The sequence below is a fragment of the Lipophrys pholis genome (assembly GCF_963383615.2).
Source record: "Lipophrys pholis genome assembly, chromosome: 6".
Lineage (NCBI taxonomy): Eukaryota > Metazoa > Chordata > Actinopteri > Blenniiformes > Blenniidae > Lipophrys > Lipophrys pholis.
The window spans coordinates 7,053,533-7,069,495 of record NC_137629.1 but is presented as its reverse complement, the minus strand read 5'-3'; the positions used below and the strand labels follow the sequence as shown (position 1 = coordinate 7,069,495).

At 41.1% G+C, this 15,963-nt stretch overlaps 1 protein-coding gene across 2 annotated transcripts; it reads left to right on the top strand.

Annotated features, from left to right (window-relative positions):
- The first annotated feature begins 445 nt into the window (after nt 1-445).
- slc30a9 (solute carrier family 30 member 9) lies at nt 446-15,087 on the top strand. Of its 2 annotated transcripts, XM_080464946.1 has the most exons (18): nt 446-563; nt 796-1,065; nt 1,947-2,141; nt 2,420-2,467; nt 2,577-2,676; nt 2,896-2,988; nt 3,093-3,175; nt 4,606-4,664; nt 5,085-5,152; nt 6,023-6,181; nt 8,914-9,049; nt 9,140-9,179; nt 9,264-9,335; nt 10,115-10,222; nt 10,307-10,472; nt 10,840-10,969; nt 11,903-12,016; nt 13,704-15,087. In XM_080464946.1, exons 2-18 carry the CDS (start codon nt 960-962, stop codon nt 13,746-13,748), a joined length of 1,722 nt encoding a protein of 573 aa, XP_080321072.1. In that variant the 5' UTR covers nt 446-563; nt 796-959; the 3' UTR covers nt 13,749-15,087. The 2 variants fall into 2 exon arrangements, with proteins under 2 accessions (XP_080321072.1, XP_080321073.1); XM_080464947.1 differs by lacking the exon at nt 446-563 and having other exon boundaries at nt 635-1,065.
- The last annotated feature ends 876 nt before the right edge of the window (nt 15,088-15,963 follow it).

The window sequence follows — 15,963 nt, the reverse complement described above, 5'->3', positions numbered from 1 at the left end:
TGCAAGGACCTGTTCACTTCAGAGTTTTGAACAAAGTCACTCTATTCTAGCATTTTTTTAGGCCTTGGATGGCATAGAAATTTAATAGTATAAGATTATGATCATTAGCTAAGTATGATATTCTTCAATATACAGGAAAAGTACGTATTTGAAGAAATAGCTCCAAATGAAACCCCAATAGACACTTCAGATGTTCTATTAGTACCTTCATCTTATAAAAAAAGAATATTGTTTTCCATAAAAAGGTACAATTGCTACTTCATTGATGTTCTGCCATGTAGGGGGGAAAAAACACCTAATAATGATATTTGATATATGTTTAGAGTTGAGTTCAGTTTCCAGACCTACGAACTCAAAATGACCTTGTTGGCTCAGCGACCTTTCAAGTATCGCGATATTACGTTTTAAAAAGCGGTGTCTCCGAATCTCTCGCGAGACTACTCTCGACGTCACGGGTGACGTCACTTTGTGTTTGTACCGCTTTACGTCCCTAGTTACGATCAGTTGGTCATAGATTCTCAAAATGGACACAGAGAGTGCACGACAAACCTCACCGTGAAAAGGTAGAGTTGGACAATTAACAGCCTTTTAAGTCTCCTAACCAGTCCCTTGATTTGAGTGACCGGAAGCTGCAGGTTACGGAGGTTGCTTGCTAATAGCGCTAACTAGCTTGCTAGGCTCAGTGCGGCTCCGTGTGAAACTGCAGCTCAGACAACCGGCGGATTCGATCGACTAACCGTGTGACAGTCGCTTAACTTCATCCAGTGACATATGTGTCAAACGCTGTGATTCTAGACGCGCTGACGCTGTTGCGTGACGGTGTTGTTGCCGGAGGCTTGAGAGGCGATGTCTCGGCGTTAATCTGCCTGGTGCGGGGGTAAGTGTGTCGACCCGGGGCTGTTGTGTGACTTTATCCAGCCGGTTCCTGCGCCTCAGTCCCGAGTCCTGCCGCTGCGAGGATGTTCCCCAGCCTGGCCCACCGACCGTGGCACGTCTTCTGCAGGGTCTCCCTGCAACACAGGCCGCCCCTGTCACAGCGATCTCCGAGGTTTCCCCAAAGCTACGGTGAGCAGCCACACATTGCTGATCCTGTCCTCGCTGCAGCTCGTGGATCAGTCAGTCGATTGATTGGCTGATTGCGCTGGAAAGCAATTGTTTTGAGGTTTTAATCAATGTAGTATTTCTTACGGCTTCGAAAGTATCTGTGGTTTGTTGTGATCCTATTATAATCTGGAAATGTTGATTGCTCTCCTTCATTGCTTTCCTACAATCTTACTTCTCAGCCTTACTCAGTTTTAATAGCAAAATCTTAGAATAAGAAACATCCAGACCCCTGAGGTCACACAGTTTACTGAGTGTATTCGGAGTCAAACAAGGTGAAGCAGCTTTTAATTCCTATTTCTTCATAAACTCCCTCAACACCTGAGGACTGCTTAAACACTCACTCATTTTAAATCAGGCCTTAAAACACTATTACAGCCTCATTACACAATGGAATTTCATTAATTTCATTACCATTATCTTAAAAATGTTTCATCTTATTCTCTCAATGCATTTTATTGTTTCCTTGTAAAGCACTATGAATTGCCTAGTGTCTGAATGTTGCTATAGAAATACTTTTGACAGATTCAAAAACATTATTATTTGATTGTCGTTGCTTTGCATTATTTACTCCTTTTAAAATAAAGATCTCATTTGAGTGTTGATCAGGACAAAATGACACATTTCAGCCACATCTGAGGAGGGTTTTGGTTACACCTGTGATCATCATTTAGAGATGTTAACTTTATACTCTTTTTTGATGCATTAAGACATAACTAACCTATTAATTAAGGAATTAATCAACAGATTACTGACGAGGATCATTTATACACGACTCATTAATTTCTTTTCATCAGGAATGTTGGTTTAGCAGGAATAAACCTATTTTCTGTCACGTTCTTAAGGGTTTCAAAGTGGAGGAATTCATAGCCTGTGGTTCAGTTTGCCTGACTGTCGTCTCACATCTCTGGGGCTGGCGAGGGCTCAGTATTACTCTACATCCGGCAGCAGTAAAGATGAACCCCCGAAATCACCGGGCGATGCTCCCTCGGCAGAAAAGATTCTGTCTGGTGCTGCTAAAGTGTCCCCGGCATCAATGGGTAAGTCACTTTTGGAGCTCCTGGAGCTGTGACACTCATCTTTAATGTCTTTTTGTTGCTAGTCGTTGATAATTTGATATGAGGAAGTATTCTTATTATGATGATATGGTGATATATGTGATTCTTGGTAGCATACAGTAATAGTGTACAGAAATATTAGCAGTTTCCTGCCTTAGTCTCTCTATACTTGTCTATGTAAACAGAAATGTTTCTTTAGAGATGTTTCCAGGTGTGGATCTGAAGCTTTGACTCTGTATTAACTTTGAATGTTTTCCTAGGTATAACGCCCCAGGGCCTGACCAAAGCAGAGACAATTCAAGTGAAAGGTAAAAAGCGTCTATTGTCTATCCATCTATCGCGTTATTGTTAATGCCTGCAGTGTTGTCATTTGTGCCTTGAACAAGACTGAGACTTTCATTTCACTCTGTCATGCAGTTCGGGCTGTCCTGAAGAAAAGGGAATATGGAGCTAAATACACTCAGAATAACTTCATCACTGCTGTCAGAGCTATGAATGAGTTCTGTCTTAAACCAAGGTACCCCCTTTGCTCCAGTAGATGTCCTACATATCAAACTCATTGAGCACAGTAAACTGCATATAACCACTACTAAGTGAGTGGCATCCGCTTCGTAAATGCTAACTGACATGCATTCAGGCCACAAATTCTTCTCTGTTAATGAGTAGCCATGTTCTTGTGATTAACTAATATAAGACTCCCAGTCATTCAGTTTATTCTCAAACTCTGTTTTCACAGTGATTTGGAGCAACTGCGGAAGATCCGAAGGCGCAGCCCCCACGATGACACCGAAGCTTTCACTGTGTTCCTGCGCTCAGACGTGGAGGCCAAGTCAGTACTCTACCCCCTCACTGCTCAAAATGTCGTCTGACAAAAATAAAACACCTGTAACCACTACTTGTACTGATCCAGTGCTTTCTCTGTGTGACGTTTAGGGCACTTGATGTGTGGGGAAGCCAGGAAGCTCTTGCAAGAGAGAGAAACCTCAGGAAAGAAGTGGAGCGAGAGTACCAAGAAAGTAGGTTTTTATTTTTCATTGTCGTGTGTTTAACATTTCTCAATACTGTTTTCAAATGTAGCTATGAAGCAACAGCTACACCTCGCTCACTTTCTTTGAGCAAAGGCCTAAATTATTGCTTCTAAAACTTGTTACAGTCTGTAACGAAGGAAAAAATAAGTCTCCAACATGAACATACAGTGGACACGGAGGAGGCAAGTTTTCTGCTGATGTAAGGATTATTTAGTGCAAAATTTAGCAACACACTGTACAAGGCAAGAGTTAAAGTAAAATAATTTTTTATATATATATATACACACACATTTTGTTCATTAAAGTCATTTAACTGAAAGAGCAGGCTCGGTTCAAAATGTTGCCTGACAACTAAACTTATCAACTCATCTCCAACAAGACAAATTGTGATAGTTCATCACCTCTGACCTCTTGGTTCTGGATTTACAGGATTCATTGGAAAAAAAACACAAAAGTAAAGTTTTATCTCTTTTCATTCAAAGTTTTGGACTAAACTCACTCGGTAGACCTATAGGATTTAGTGTATTTAGACCCGTGGACACAGTCAGGAGGCGCTTCTGAAGTTTAAACTGAACATGAATAGGGAAGGAATGTGATTTAAATAACTGTAAATTTGGCATGGTTGTCGGATGTCAGACGAGCTGGACAGAGTAGTCTAGAAACTGCTGATTTAGTAGGATTTTCACAAAAAGTCATCTCTCGGCTTATATAGAAAACGGTCAGAAAAAGAGAACATATCAAGTGAACGTCAGTTCTCCTGATAGATACTGTACTTCCAGCAGGATAACACACCATGTCATAAAGCTCCAATCATCTCAAACTGTATTTTGTTTTTAACAACAATGAGGTCACTGAATACATAAAGTCCTCCATAGTCCCTAAAATTCATTGATTAAAAAAAATGCCTTGGAGATGAAGTGAAAGATGAGATCCACATCATGGATGTGCAGCTGAGAAATCTGGACCAAATGTGTGATGCTGGCACATAAATATTGACTGGTTGAATCTATGTGACCAAGAGTTCTGATGGTAAAAGGCGGTCCAACCTGTTCCTGGCAAGGTAACCCTGATGTCTGAGATTTTTCATTTTCAGAAATAAAACTTGTCTTCCAGTAGTCGGAGCTCAGTGGTACACTCACCTCAATGAGCTACCAGCACTTCTAAATAAGCTGACATGGGATTTGAAATCCTAATTATAGATTTTATTCAAAGGTTTCGCTTCAAGCTAATGCCATGTAACAAGCAGAGACAACAAGAAGTTATGTAAACATAACTTGAAATAATCTGAATTTCTAGGAAGACAACATGACTGTCCAGTCTACTGAAGACAAATGTCTTGAAAACCTTATTTTCCAACTTTGATTCTTTTTCGTTGTTACTGTTAAAGGTCAGTTTTCTTTTTTTCTTCTGAACTTCAGATATCTTTCGAAATCAGCAGTTGTTGAAGGAATACAAAGATTTTTGGGGAAACACAAAGGTGAGCCCTCTGACCTTGTTGTTGTTGTTGTTGTTGTTGTTGTTGATGATATATGTGTGTGTTGTTGCCCCTCTGCTGTCACTGTGCCCTGGTTACCCACGCCACAGAGTTTGTGTGACCTTTGTCCTCTCCAGAGGTCACTGTATTTATATGACAATGTTATTATGTGTTCACATTCTTTCTATCCGCCCTCTTTACTGTACAGTGCTTGTCTGGTATGCAGTGGTATATTCTATACTACGCTGGCTTGTTGTGCCACAATATCCCCTCTTATATAGCTGTAAAAGCTCAATACTGACATAACCGGCAAGATTTGATTTTATGGCAAGATAAGGAAAATGAAAATTTTAATCCATGCCTTCTCTCTTTTGTAAGTTCCATTTGACCCTCGTATCTTCTTTCTTTACTTCTTTGATGTAGCCACGATCAGGAAAGCGGGCGACTTTCCTACAGGGTCCAGGGAAGGTGGTCATGGTCGCAATTTGCATGTAAGTTGTGAGATTGCTGCTGCTCTCCTTTCTTTCCCACTGTGACGTCTTCCTGCACTTGGAGACTTCACTGAGCCCTGAGCCGCAGCACGCACAGCAGGAGGGTTTGGATTATCGGAGGTGTGTTCTCAGCAGGGCTACTGCGCAACAACGCATGCTGGATCAGTATCAAAGCAAACAGAAATCTGTTGCAGCAAACCATTTAGACCTGCCTCCATTAAGACTTTGTGCTTTAGAAGAATTGATGTGAAACAAAAAGAAATGAACTATTAAAAGAAGTGCATGCGAGTGGACTCACATGCTGCTGTAGTTATTGGATTATGTTGATTGTGTTAAAGAACATGTGGAGTCACATGAGGTTTAAAGAGTCGACGCAAAGGCTCCCAAGACCCAGTAAAGAAATACTCATGATTCACAAGCACAAGAAAGAAAAGGAGGAAGAGGTTCCTCTCATTTCTGCTTATGAACAGCAGGAATAATCTTCAACATAGCTTGTGTATTTTATCTGTATGTATATATTGATTTGAAATACTGTGAATATCAACAAATACATAAACATACAAGCCCAAGTTATTAACAAGGAGTAGTTGGATGTAAGAATTGTGTGCAATACTAACCAGTTCTGAATTTTTAAATCAAATAAATTAATAATTTCCCACATCTTGTTACAATCCGTGGTTGGTATTGATAAAATACAACTTTGTATATTTAATGGGGCCTGTATTCCAGCTTGATTAAGATGAATACAGTTTGATAAATGAAGAAACCCATAATCAGGTCTATTCTTGATTACATGCTAAGCACTTTATTTTTTTAGGTTTTTTATTATTCCTTGGAGCAATTAAAGTATTTCTTTTATTTTCTTTGCAGCAATGGGTTGAACTTCTTCTTCAAGCTCCTGGCTTGGGTCTACACTGGATCAGCGAGCATGTTCTCTGAAGCCATCCACTCTCTGGCCGACACCTGCAACCAGGCGCTGCTCGCTCTGGGAATCAGCCAGTCTGTCCGCAACCCAGACGCTGGTCACCCGTAAGTACCCGGAAGTTATGTTGTGTCGTCAAACTCGGTAAAGTCGAGGGGGAATCTTTATAGGTTTAGACAATCTAGGTTTTACTATCGTTGAACTCTCTTCAAAATCTTTCCAAAAAGAATAAGCATTGACCAAATGTTTAAGTAAATCGTATTGCTTGCATGACATAAAGACTAAAGAGGCAAAGTTAAGCTCACAAATAAAAAAAAGTGTATTTTATTATATTTTGATCATTTATTCATTAATTCCATTCATCTCGGGCACAATTCAGTGTTCTATATATATTTAGCAGAATTCACCAAGCGTTGGATTTTCACCCACTAATATGGATCGTGAGCTGGGTTTAGACTGTCATGAGACAGGTTAGTTTCACCCTACTGATGATGTGTTGTTGCAATAGTAAGTACATAAAACCCTTATTTGTAATATAAATTGTTGACATGCCTGAAAAAGGGTAGGAGGCAGTAAAACTTGTCTAATCCTACCCCTTCTCCAATATTCAATTCCCATCTTATTTAATTATCTTCCTGCATTAAAAATATCAAATTAATTACAATATAATATTATAGTTTTATATTAAAATGTATACAATAAAAATATATAATATTGAAGACATAATGAATGTACATATGTGTGTATGTACAGTGGGTACGGAAAGTATTCAGACCCCTTTACATTTTTCACTCTTTGTTTCATTACAGCCATTTGCTAAAATCAAAAAGCTCATTTTATTTCTCATTGATGTACACTCAGCACCCCATCTTGACAGAAAAAACAGAAATGTAGACATTTTTGCAAATGTATTAAAAATGAAAAACTGAAATATCACATGGTCATAAGTATTCAGACTCTTTGCTGTGACACTCATATTTAACTCACATGCTGTCCATTTCTCCTGATCCTCCTTGAGATGGTTCTACTCCTTCATTGGAGTCCAGCTGTGTTAAATTAAACTGATTGGACTTGATTAGGAAAGGCACACACCTGTCTATATAAGACCTTACAGCTCACAGTGCTATATGAGCAAATGAGAATCATGAGGTCGAAGGAACTGCCCAAGGAGCTCAGAGACAGAATTGTGGCAAGGCACAGATCTGGCCATGGTTACAGAAGAATTTCTGCAGCACTCAAGGTTTCTAAGAACACAGTGGCCTCCATAATCCTTAAATAGAAGAAGTTTGGGACGACCAGAACTCTTCCTTGACCTGGCCGTCCAGCCGAACTGAGCAATCGTGAGAGAAGAGCCTTGGTGAGAGAGGTACAGAAGAACCCAAAGATCACTGTGGCTGAGCTCCAGAGGCGCAGTTGGGAGATGGAAGAAAGTTCCACAAAGTCAACTATCACTGCAGCCCCCCACCAGTCCGGCTTTATGGCAGAGTGGCCCGACGGAAGCCTCTCCTCAGTGCAAGACATATGAAAGCCCACATTGACTATGAGAAATAAAATTCTCTGGTCTGATGAGACCAGGATTAAACTTTTTGGTGTTAATTCTCAGCGGTATGTGTGGATAAAACCAGGCACTGCTCATAACCTGCCCAATACAATCCCACCAGTGAAACATGGTGGTGGCAGCATCATGCTATGAGGGTGTTTTTCAGCTGCAGGGACAGGACGACTGGTTGCAAGTGAAGGAAAGATGAATGCGGCCAAGTACAGAGATACCCTGGAAGAAAACCTCTTCCAGAGTGCTCAGGGCCTCAGACTGGGCCGAAGGCTCACCTTCCAACAAGACAATGACCCGAAGCACACAGCTAAAATAACAAAGGAGTGGCTTCGGAACAACTCTGTGACCGTTCTTGACTGGCCCAGCCAGAACCCTGACCTAAACCCCATTGAGCATCTCTGGAGAGACCAGAAAATGGTTGCCCACCAACATTCACCATCCAACCTGACAGAACTGGAGAGGATCTGCAAGGGAGAATGGCAGAGGATCCTCAAATCCAGGTGTGAAAAACTTGTTGTATCATTCCCAAGAAGACTCGTGGCTGTATGAGCTCATAAGGGTGCTTCTACTCAATACTGAGCAAAGGGTCTGAATACTTATGACCATGTAATAGTTCAGTTTTTCATTTTTAATACATTTGCAAACATTTCTACATTTCTGTTTTTTTCTGTCAAGATGGGGTGCTGAGTGTACATCAATGAGAAATAAAATGAGCTTTTTGATTTTAGCAAATGACTGCAATGAAACAAAGAGTGAAAAATTTAAAGGGATCTGAATACTTTCCGTACCCACCGAGTATATATATATATATATATATCTCATACAGACAAAAGAAAATAAAGGATTAACCAAAGAACCTAGCAATAAAAATGTCTCTTACAAAAGCTTCTCCTGATATAAATCATAACCTTCATCAGTAAACTACACAAATGATATTCATTTCTGCCTTGCTACATTAATTCTGAACCGTGTAGTAACAAAACTTATGGAAAAACTCACATGAATGCACAGCAAATTATTACAAGCTTTTTGGGGAGCCTGGACATGTTGAACTCGGTGCAGCAGGATTAAAAGTATTGCAACCAAACTAATCTGTGAATTCTCAACATTTGGCAGATTTGCTGTCATTAGTCAGTTACTTTTGGGTTGAAGTTGGATTGTTAAATTCCTGCAAACAGAAATTAACTTTGCATGCGTGTGTTATTTCTGTGAAGAACAAGTGTGTGTGAATAAAGTGAAAGGAACTCGCCTCTCTTTGCTTTAATGGACTTCTATTGTGTGTTCCAGCTACGGGTTCTCCAACATGCGCTACATCGCCTCTCTCATCAGCGGGGTGGGCATCTTCATGATGGGAGCAGGCCTCTCCTGGTACCACGGCATTATGGGATTACTGCACCCGGAGCCTATTGAATCTTTGTTATGGGTGAGCGTCGGTGCAGATTTCTGTCTGAGTGTCTAATTATCCCCCAAAAAAACACAAAACAATCCAACGTTTCACCTCCCTCTGTTGTAGGCTTACTGTATTCTGGCGGGCTCTCTGGTGTCAGAAGGAGGTGGGTTATTGGATGTTTGCTGATGTTTTCACTGCGCTGCCTGCAGTTATTCCTCACCCACTCCTGCTTTTTGTCTCCCCTCAGCCACTTTACTAGTTGCCATCAATGAGATCAGGAGGAGCGCCCTCCATCATGGACTGTCTTTCTATGAATATGGTAAGTTCAGCTCCAGTCTGTTACTTGTTGGGTCCATCAGAGGTGGAAAATAAAGTGTTTGCATTTTGTTACTGTACTTCAGAACATTTTACGTTTTACTTTTATACATTTGTGAACCTGCCTCATTATTTACTTGAAGATTCAGAGTTTCAGTAAAAGGATCCAGTGGTCACAGTAATAACTTATAATACTAAAGGTGCGGTGAATTTAGTTATCTACTTTAAATGTCAGTACTTCCTGTTTCTGTCTCAAAAATAAATATAGCTTATGCATTTTATATGATATCTTGCCAGACCGAAAACTGAGGCAAGTTAAAATCACGATCCGATTCATTGGTACTGATGAAATTGGTACTGTACCAATTCAGTTGTGAACTTTCATTTTTTTTTAATGCAATTAGAAAAGTGTAATTACTTTTACAAAAGTTTTTTTTTTTTACATAAAAATAAAGAATATGAGACTTTATCTGAATCTTGGCTTAAATGTATTTTTAAAAAGCTCTTAAAACATGATTCCAATACAGGACTTGTACAAATGGTCACCCTAGAGATGTAATGGTTAAAGAACCAATGCTATTTTTGCACTTGAATTACCTTTGAAATAACCGCTGTGACCTCTTGCGCTGATCACTTTGAAGGTGGTTGCTGTTATTTTCATTCTGAGAACTTTTTCTCTCCCTGCTGCGTCTCAAAGCTCCATCAAATGATCCAGTTATTGAGTTGCAGAGAGATCACTTGTTGGAAGCATGTTTGTGTGAATGTTGCTGTGTGTGTGCGCAGTGATGCAAAGTCGAGACCCCAGCACGAACGTGGTGCTGCTGGAGGACGCCGCCGCAGTGCTGGGAGTCATTTTGGCCTCCGGCTGCATGGGACTCACCTCCCTCACAGGTGAAGACAAGAATTGGACTCATCCTGTTTTTGTTAGTGATTGGTGTTGAGGAACACACGAGTGGACCTGTTTTGTTTTGGTAGGTAACCCGCTGTATGACAGTCTGGGCTCGCTCGGCGTGGGGACGCTGCTCGGCGCCGTCTCGGCTTTCCTCATCTACACCAACACTGAGGCCCTGCTGGGACGCTCCATACAGGCCGAGCGTGTTCAGAAGCTCACTGAGTTTCTGGAGAACGACCCCGCTGTCAGGTCAGCCAATGCACACACGCACACACCAAATGTTTACAATCCGCTCCACAAACTCTAAACGTGAAGCAAGTCTTGCTGTTGGAACTGGACTCGCTCATGAGAGCAATAATAAACTCTGGGTTGTCAAGCCAGGACTTTATAGGCCTGTAGATGTTAATGAACACCAGCCAGGCTTTAAATAGAGCAGCGGGCGCGTCCTGGAGGTGACCTGCTACCGTCTGTATTCAGAGCAAAGGCCTCAGTCACATGAACAGAACGGTATGAGTGATAAACTCCTCGCCAACAGTCACATGTTGAACCTCTGTCACATCCAGCAGTGCTGCTTTGCTCTCCTACTGAATTTCTATGTATTCTTTTCGACGAGCAGGGCAATCCACGACGTGAAGGCCACCGACATTGGGCTGAGTAAAGTGCGCTTCAAGGCTGAAGTCGACTTTGATGGCCGGGTGGTGACGCGGTCTTATCTGGAAAAACAAGACATTGACCAAATCCTCAACGTGAGTATTAATTCTTTTATTCCTTAATGTTAATATTTGATTTTATTTGAATTTTAACCTTCTAACCTTCATCTTAATTACAAAAGTTTTCTCAGTTAAAGAAAAGGCGTGTATCTCCTCACCCAGTGAACTTAAAAAAGGTTCATTTTTTTCCCATTTATGTTGTTTTGAGTTTTAATTATTGAGAATTCAGAAGAAAATATCAGTTATTTATTGAAGACATTCAAGAATTATTTTTATGTGCAGTATTTAAAATGTTTTTCAAAAAATAAAATCTGTCTCATCATTCACTAACCTAAACTGTGTGAATGTCGCATGTGATTCTGTGTTCTTGCTCGTCCCTACATTTTTGCTGATCTTGTTTTTCTATGTTCATAGTCCCTACACTTATAAAATATATTTTGAAATTATTAAATCAATAAGTTTAGTTGTCACTTAACTCGGTCTTCATGAAAACACAAAGCATACACTGTTTTGCAGAAATGCATTTCTATGAGGGAATATTAATCGAGCACTGAAATGTTGTCATATATGTGATGTTAGGAAGATTTCTTTACCAAGTGTCTGAATATTTAGTATTCATCTACAACATATAGTCTTGACAATAACAAAGTGTTTTGTCTCATTTATGCTATTGTGTACTGCGATGTCCCCGGCCAGCTCAGTTGGTAGAGCATGAGACTCACAGTCTCAAGGTAGAGGGTTCATGTCCCACGCCGGGCGCCACCTTCCCGTGGGCTCACCACCTGCAGGAAGGTTCTTAATCGGTGACAGTGCTCAGACTGACACCCCCGCGACCTGGAAATGGATAAGCGGGAGAAAATGGACGGATGGATGTGCTGAGATGAAGGACTTGTTGGTTTTTGTCTCCAAGTCCCAGCTTTTGCTGCGTCAGTAAATGTGGCTGCTGTGTGTTTGTGTTTGACCCTGCAGGACATTCAACAGGTGAAGACCCCTGAGGAGCTGGAGAACTTCATGCTGAAACATGGAGAGAACATCATCGATACCCTCGGTGCCGAGGTGGACCGCTTGGAGAAAGAACTCAAGGTACTGGCATTTTAAAAAAAACAACAACAACCCAACAACAACAATGTTGAAGTAGTTTGTCGTCTGGCTGCAGCTGCTCCTGCATCTATTCAGCCGTGATATTATGAGCACTGACGGGTGAAGATAAAACACAGAGCATCTCTTTATCATGTACTCCATACTCAGACACTAAAACTACGACTGCTTCTATTAGAAAGGTGTCAGAATTCAAAAGACATTGAGGCTGCAACCTGTCAGGATGTTCATGCTGTTAATCGAAAGTGGAAACGGCGAACGTACACACATGTAGACTTTATTTATCCCTTGGAATGACTCCGTCAGGGAAATTTAAGTTCCAGCAGCTTAATAGAAGAGGAGCAGCACACAGAGGACAACAAAGATAAGTTACAGAAAAAGGTACAAAGTATAATATAAACTCTTAAATAACCTTAACTGAACTAGTTATAGAAGTGGCAAAAAGAATAAGACCCCTAACAAAATATAGGAGTGAAAGTGGCCGGATGTACATTGTAAATAAAAAACACACACGCTTTCTATTTTTTATTTTTCTTTCTCATGGCTGCACGGTGCGCGTCACTGACTTAGTCATGAACACACGGCACCAGACGGCACTGTGGGAGAAAGTCGGGCCAGTGGAGGGAGCAAGATAGAGTAGACAAAGTCCAACCAGCATATGTGAAGTTTATTTTAACACCGACCTCCAACAGAAGTAGATTTGCAGATCATGGAAACTGTATTTATCAGTATTAATATTTTGGGCAGAAACACGCAGACCGTCGTGGGACAGGTTAGTTTTACTCTGGTGATGATGTGTCGTTCCAATCGTAATCCTGCTCATTTTTGAGTGACCGCTTGACATCAAATGCCTGTTTTAGGACTGTGAGAGGAAACCAGTGAAAATCTGCATGCATGTGAAGAACATGCAAGCTCCTCACTGAACTCTCACAACAGGAAACTTCTTTTCACTTGAAAAAGCAAAACTTCACAGCTTTCATTGATTCTGTTTCTGTTTCTCCCAACAAGAGACGACATGTATAGAATAAAAACAGTAGTGTCGTCAAATCCTTCTCTCGCCTGCCTTTCCAGTATTTTGTCTTACGTCATTCATTTATGAACACATAAGACTAATTGACCAACGGGAGCTTAACATTTGTGATTCTAGCCTGGAATGCAGATAAAGAGACGGGATTATACTTATTAACAGGTGGGTTCAATTAAAGTCTGTACTCGGTCCATTTAGTCCAAATCCAATAAAACTTTTCTTTTTGCACCCTGAGGGAGAAAGACAGCTTTTCCATAATGTTCGCCTCAATCAATGTCGATCCCTTCCTCAATGGTGGGGGGGTCTGATTTTCCAAATATATTGTTTCACACCTAAAAGGAATGTTTGCACCAAATATGTTATTTATATGTTCATGGACCTGTTCCTAAAGCATTTTGATAACCTGGCAGTCCAGAATACATGCAAGTGGTTTGCTTCATTCTTTCCACAAAGTCTCCAACAAGCTTCACTAGAACCTTGGGAACGAGGAGGTTTTTACCAGATGAGAGCGCTAACCAAGGAAAAATGGTGTCTGGGACAATTTGAGGAAAACAGTACTTCACTTTTTACTTGAACTGACTATTTTGCATGATAACTACCTTCTAAACCGGATTTCTGTGTAACTATGTGTTTGTTCATCTGCAGCAACGTAACCCAGAGGTTCGCCACGTGGATCTGGAGATACTATAATACTTCTGGACTCTGCACTGAGGAAACGCCCTGCAGGAACCCCAGAAGAAGAAGAGAGTGAAGGAGCGCCCAGTCTGCCTTCTGAAAGGCCTCCCCTTCTCACATCCACAAAACAAACAAACCCCGCACAAGTCGTCAAGTCTTACTGCAGAAGGTGAAGCACGGACAATGATGGAGCAGCGCTTGTCCTTCAGTTAAACGACGGTGTTGAGTTCACCTGGCCAGAGATCCACTTCCTCGTTCAAGCCAGAGCGTTTCGGGGGGGAAAAGATAAAAAAAAAACTGAGAATGCTTGACGGCAACAGTTTAGTCTCCAGGTTGTTGGCTCAATCTCACATTCCTCCATAAATGTGTCAGGATTTCACCAAGATCAACTCCAGTATCCGTTCCTACGCCTGTACTTTGCTTTGCTTGAACCACAGTGATGGGGTTTCCTTCTTTAGGGAACCTAAGAGCTACTTATTCTCATCAGATTTATTTAATAGTTAGACTATATTAAATCTTTTTTTTTTATAGAGAGAAACTTGAATAACAGGATGCTGCAGAATCTTTTATCAAGACGGATGTTTGATGAATAGATTTTACTGTTGTGGCAGGAATTTATGCAAACTAAATGCTGGCGAGACTTTCTCATCGGGCGGCAGCGGCAGAGTTGAAGAATGAAGTGTATTTGATGAACGTCGTCAGCTTATGCAAAACTAGGAAACAAGATGTTCCAACCTGAATTAATCATATTGTGTTATTATGAAGCTGAACAGTTGTTTTTATGACCTGTTTGTGGGACGTAATAATTCTCAGATGGTATCTTTTCAAGCAGAGGACCAACCTGACAGGCGGTGACACCTCTTCCCCCGCTCACCTTCTTTTATTGCCAGATAGAAGCTACACGCGATGACGTTCTCCAAATTTTTAGGCTCGGAAACCTGAGGTGATCAGCAGACCACTGATTGTATTGATCCAAAGAGGAGGTGCGAGGTGGATGGATTGAAGTGTCTTTGGCCCCTTTTTTTGTAAATAAGTTGGTTTATAAGAGAAACAACTTCAGAACACCCTCCTACAGTATTGTCCGCACGCGCTCACCGCTGTGACTCGACATCCTGTTTCTGCTCAATACAAACCATACAGTGGTTTGCTTCTGATTTCATGGGGACACACCTGCCCATCAACATCATCTGTGTGGAGAAGCTGGATTTATATATTTTTTGAAGTTATTAAAATATTTCCCCCTTTTTTTTTCTTTTTTTTTGGGAGGGGGGGTTTAAACATTGTTGCCCCCTGCTGAAGGACTTGGAATAAATTTGAAATAATTTATTAAATTATGTTGCTTTCCTTTGCTGCCTCTGATGTGTTGTTTTTTTCCCATGTGACACCAACTCTTATGTAAACTGTGGAGTTATATTAACACGTACTTCCTGAGTGAAGAAGATGGAGGAAACGCTCCGCTGAGGACTTCAGCGACAGTAAAAATAAAATAAAAGGAAAGGAAAAAGGTAGGTTTTGAATGCTGGTTATTTGTTTGGGACGGTTGAGTGGAATGTGAAGCCAGGGCCATTAGATGGTGCAGTTGTTGGGGAAGAGAGGAGGGGGACTCGCCTTGTACGCTGACGTCAATAAAAACAGTCATTTCTCCAACCAGGCTGCGCATTGACCGACCATTCAAAACATTACGCACAGCATCGCGGCCGGACCACGCTCAGACTACTCCACTGAAATAATCTCTCACCGAAGACCAGAGGAGCGGAGACGATGCGGACAATCTGCAGGTTTTTTTTGTTTTTTTATTTTCCCCTCCACACCGTTGAATGTCTTCATGTTGCTTATCGGTGTCATGTCTCGTCATTTACCATCAACCACCAAGTCAGCTTGTGCCGCTGCCCATCCTGTTAATTTCTCCATCTCCTCCTCCTCTTCCTCCTCCTCCGTTCCCTCGCAGAAAGAAAAAAGGCTTTTCTTCTGCACGTTGATTAAAAGAAAAAAGGGGGGAAACATGCAGTCGTATCCTCGGGCTGATTTGGCTCATTATTATAACGGAAACAGGCGTCCACACACACACACACACACACACACACACACACACACACACACACACACACACACACACACACACACACACACACACACAAAAACATTATCCTTACTCTGACACTTATTTGCAGGTGCTTTTGAAAAATATGTCTATTTCTGTGACACTCTCGATGCGTCCTGTTTTTTGTTT

Coding starts and splice junctions, on each gene's coding strand:
- slc30a9 (XM_080464946.1), top strand. CDS start 960: ATGTTCCCCAGCCTGGCCCACCGACCGTGGCACGTCTTCTGCAGGGTC. Junction 5,153..6,022: donor GTCATGGTCGCAATTTGCAT/GTAAGTTGTGAG, acceptor TTTTCTTTGCAG/CAATGGGTTGAACTTCTTCT. Junction 12,017..13,703: donor GCTTGGAGAAAGAACTCAAG/GTACTGGCATTT, acceptor GTTCATCTGCAG/CAACGTAACCCAGAGGTTCG.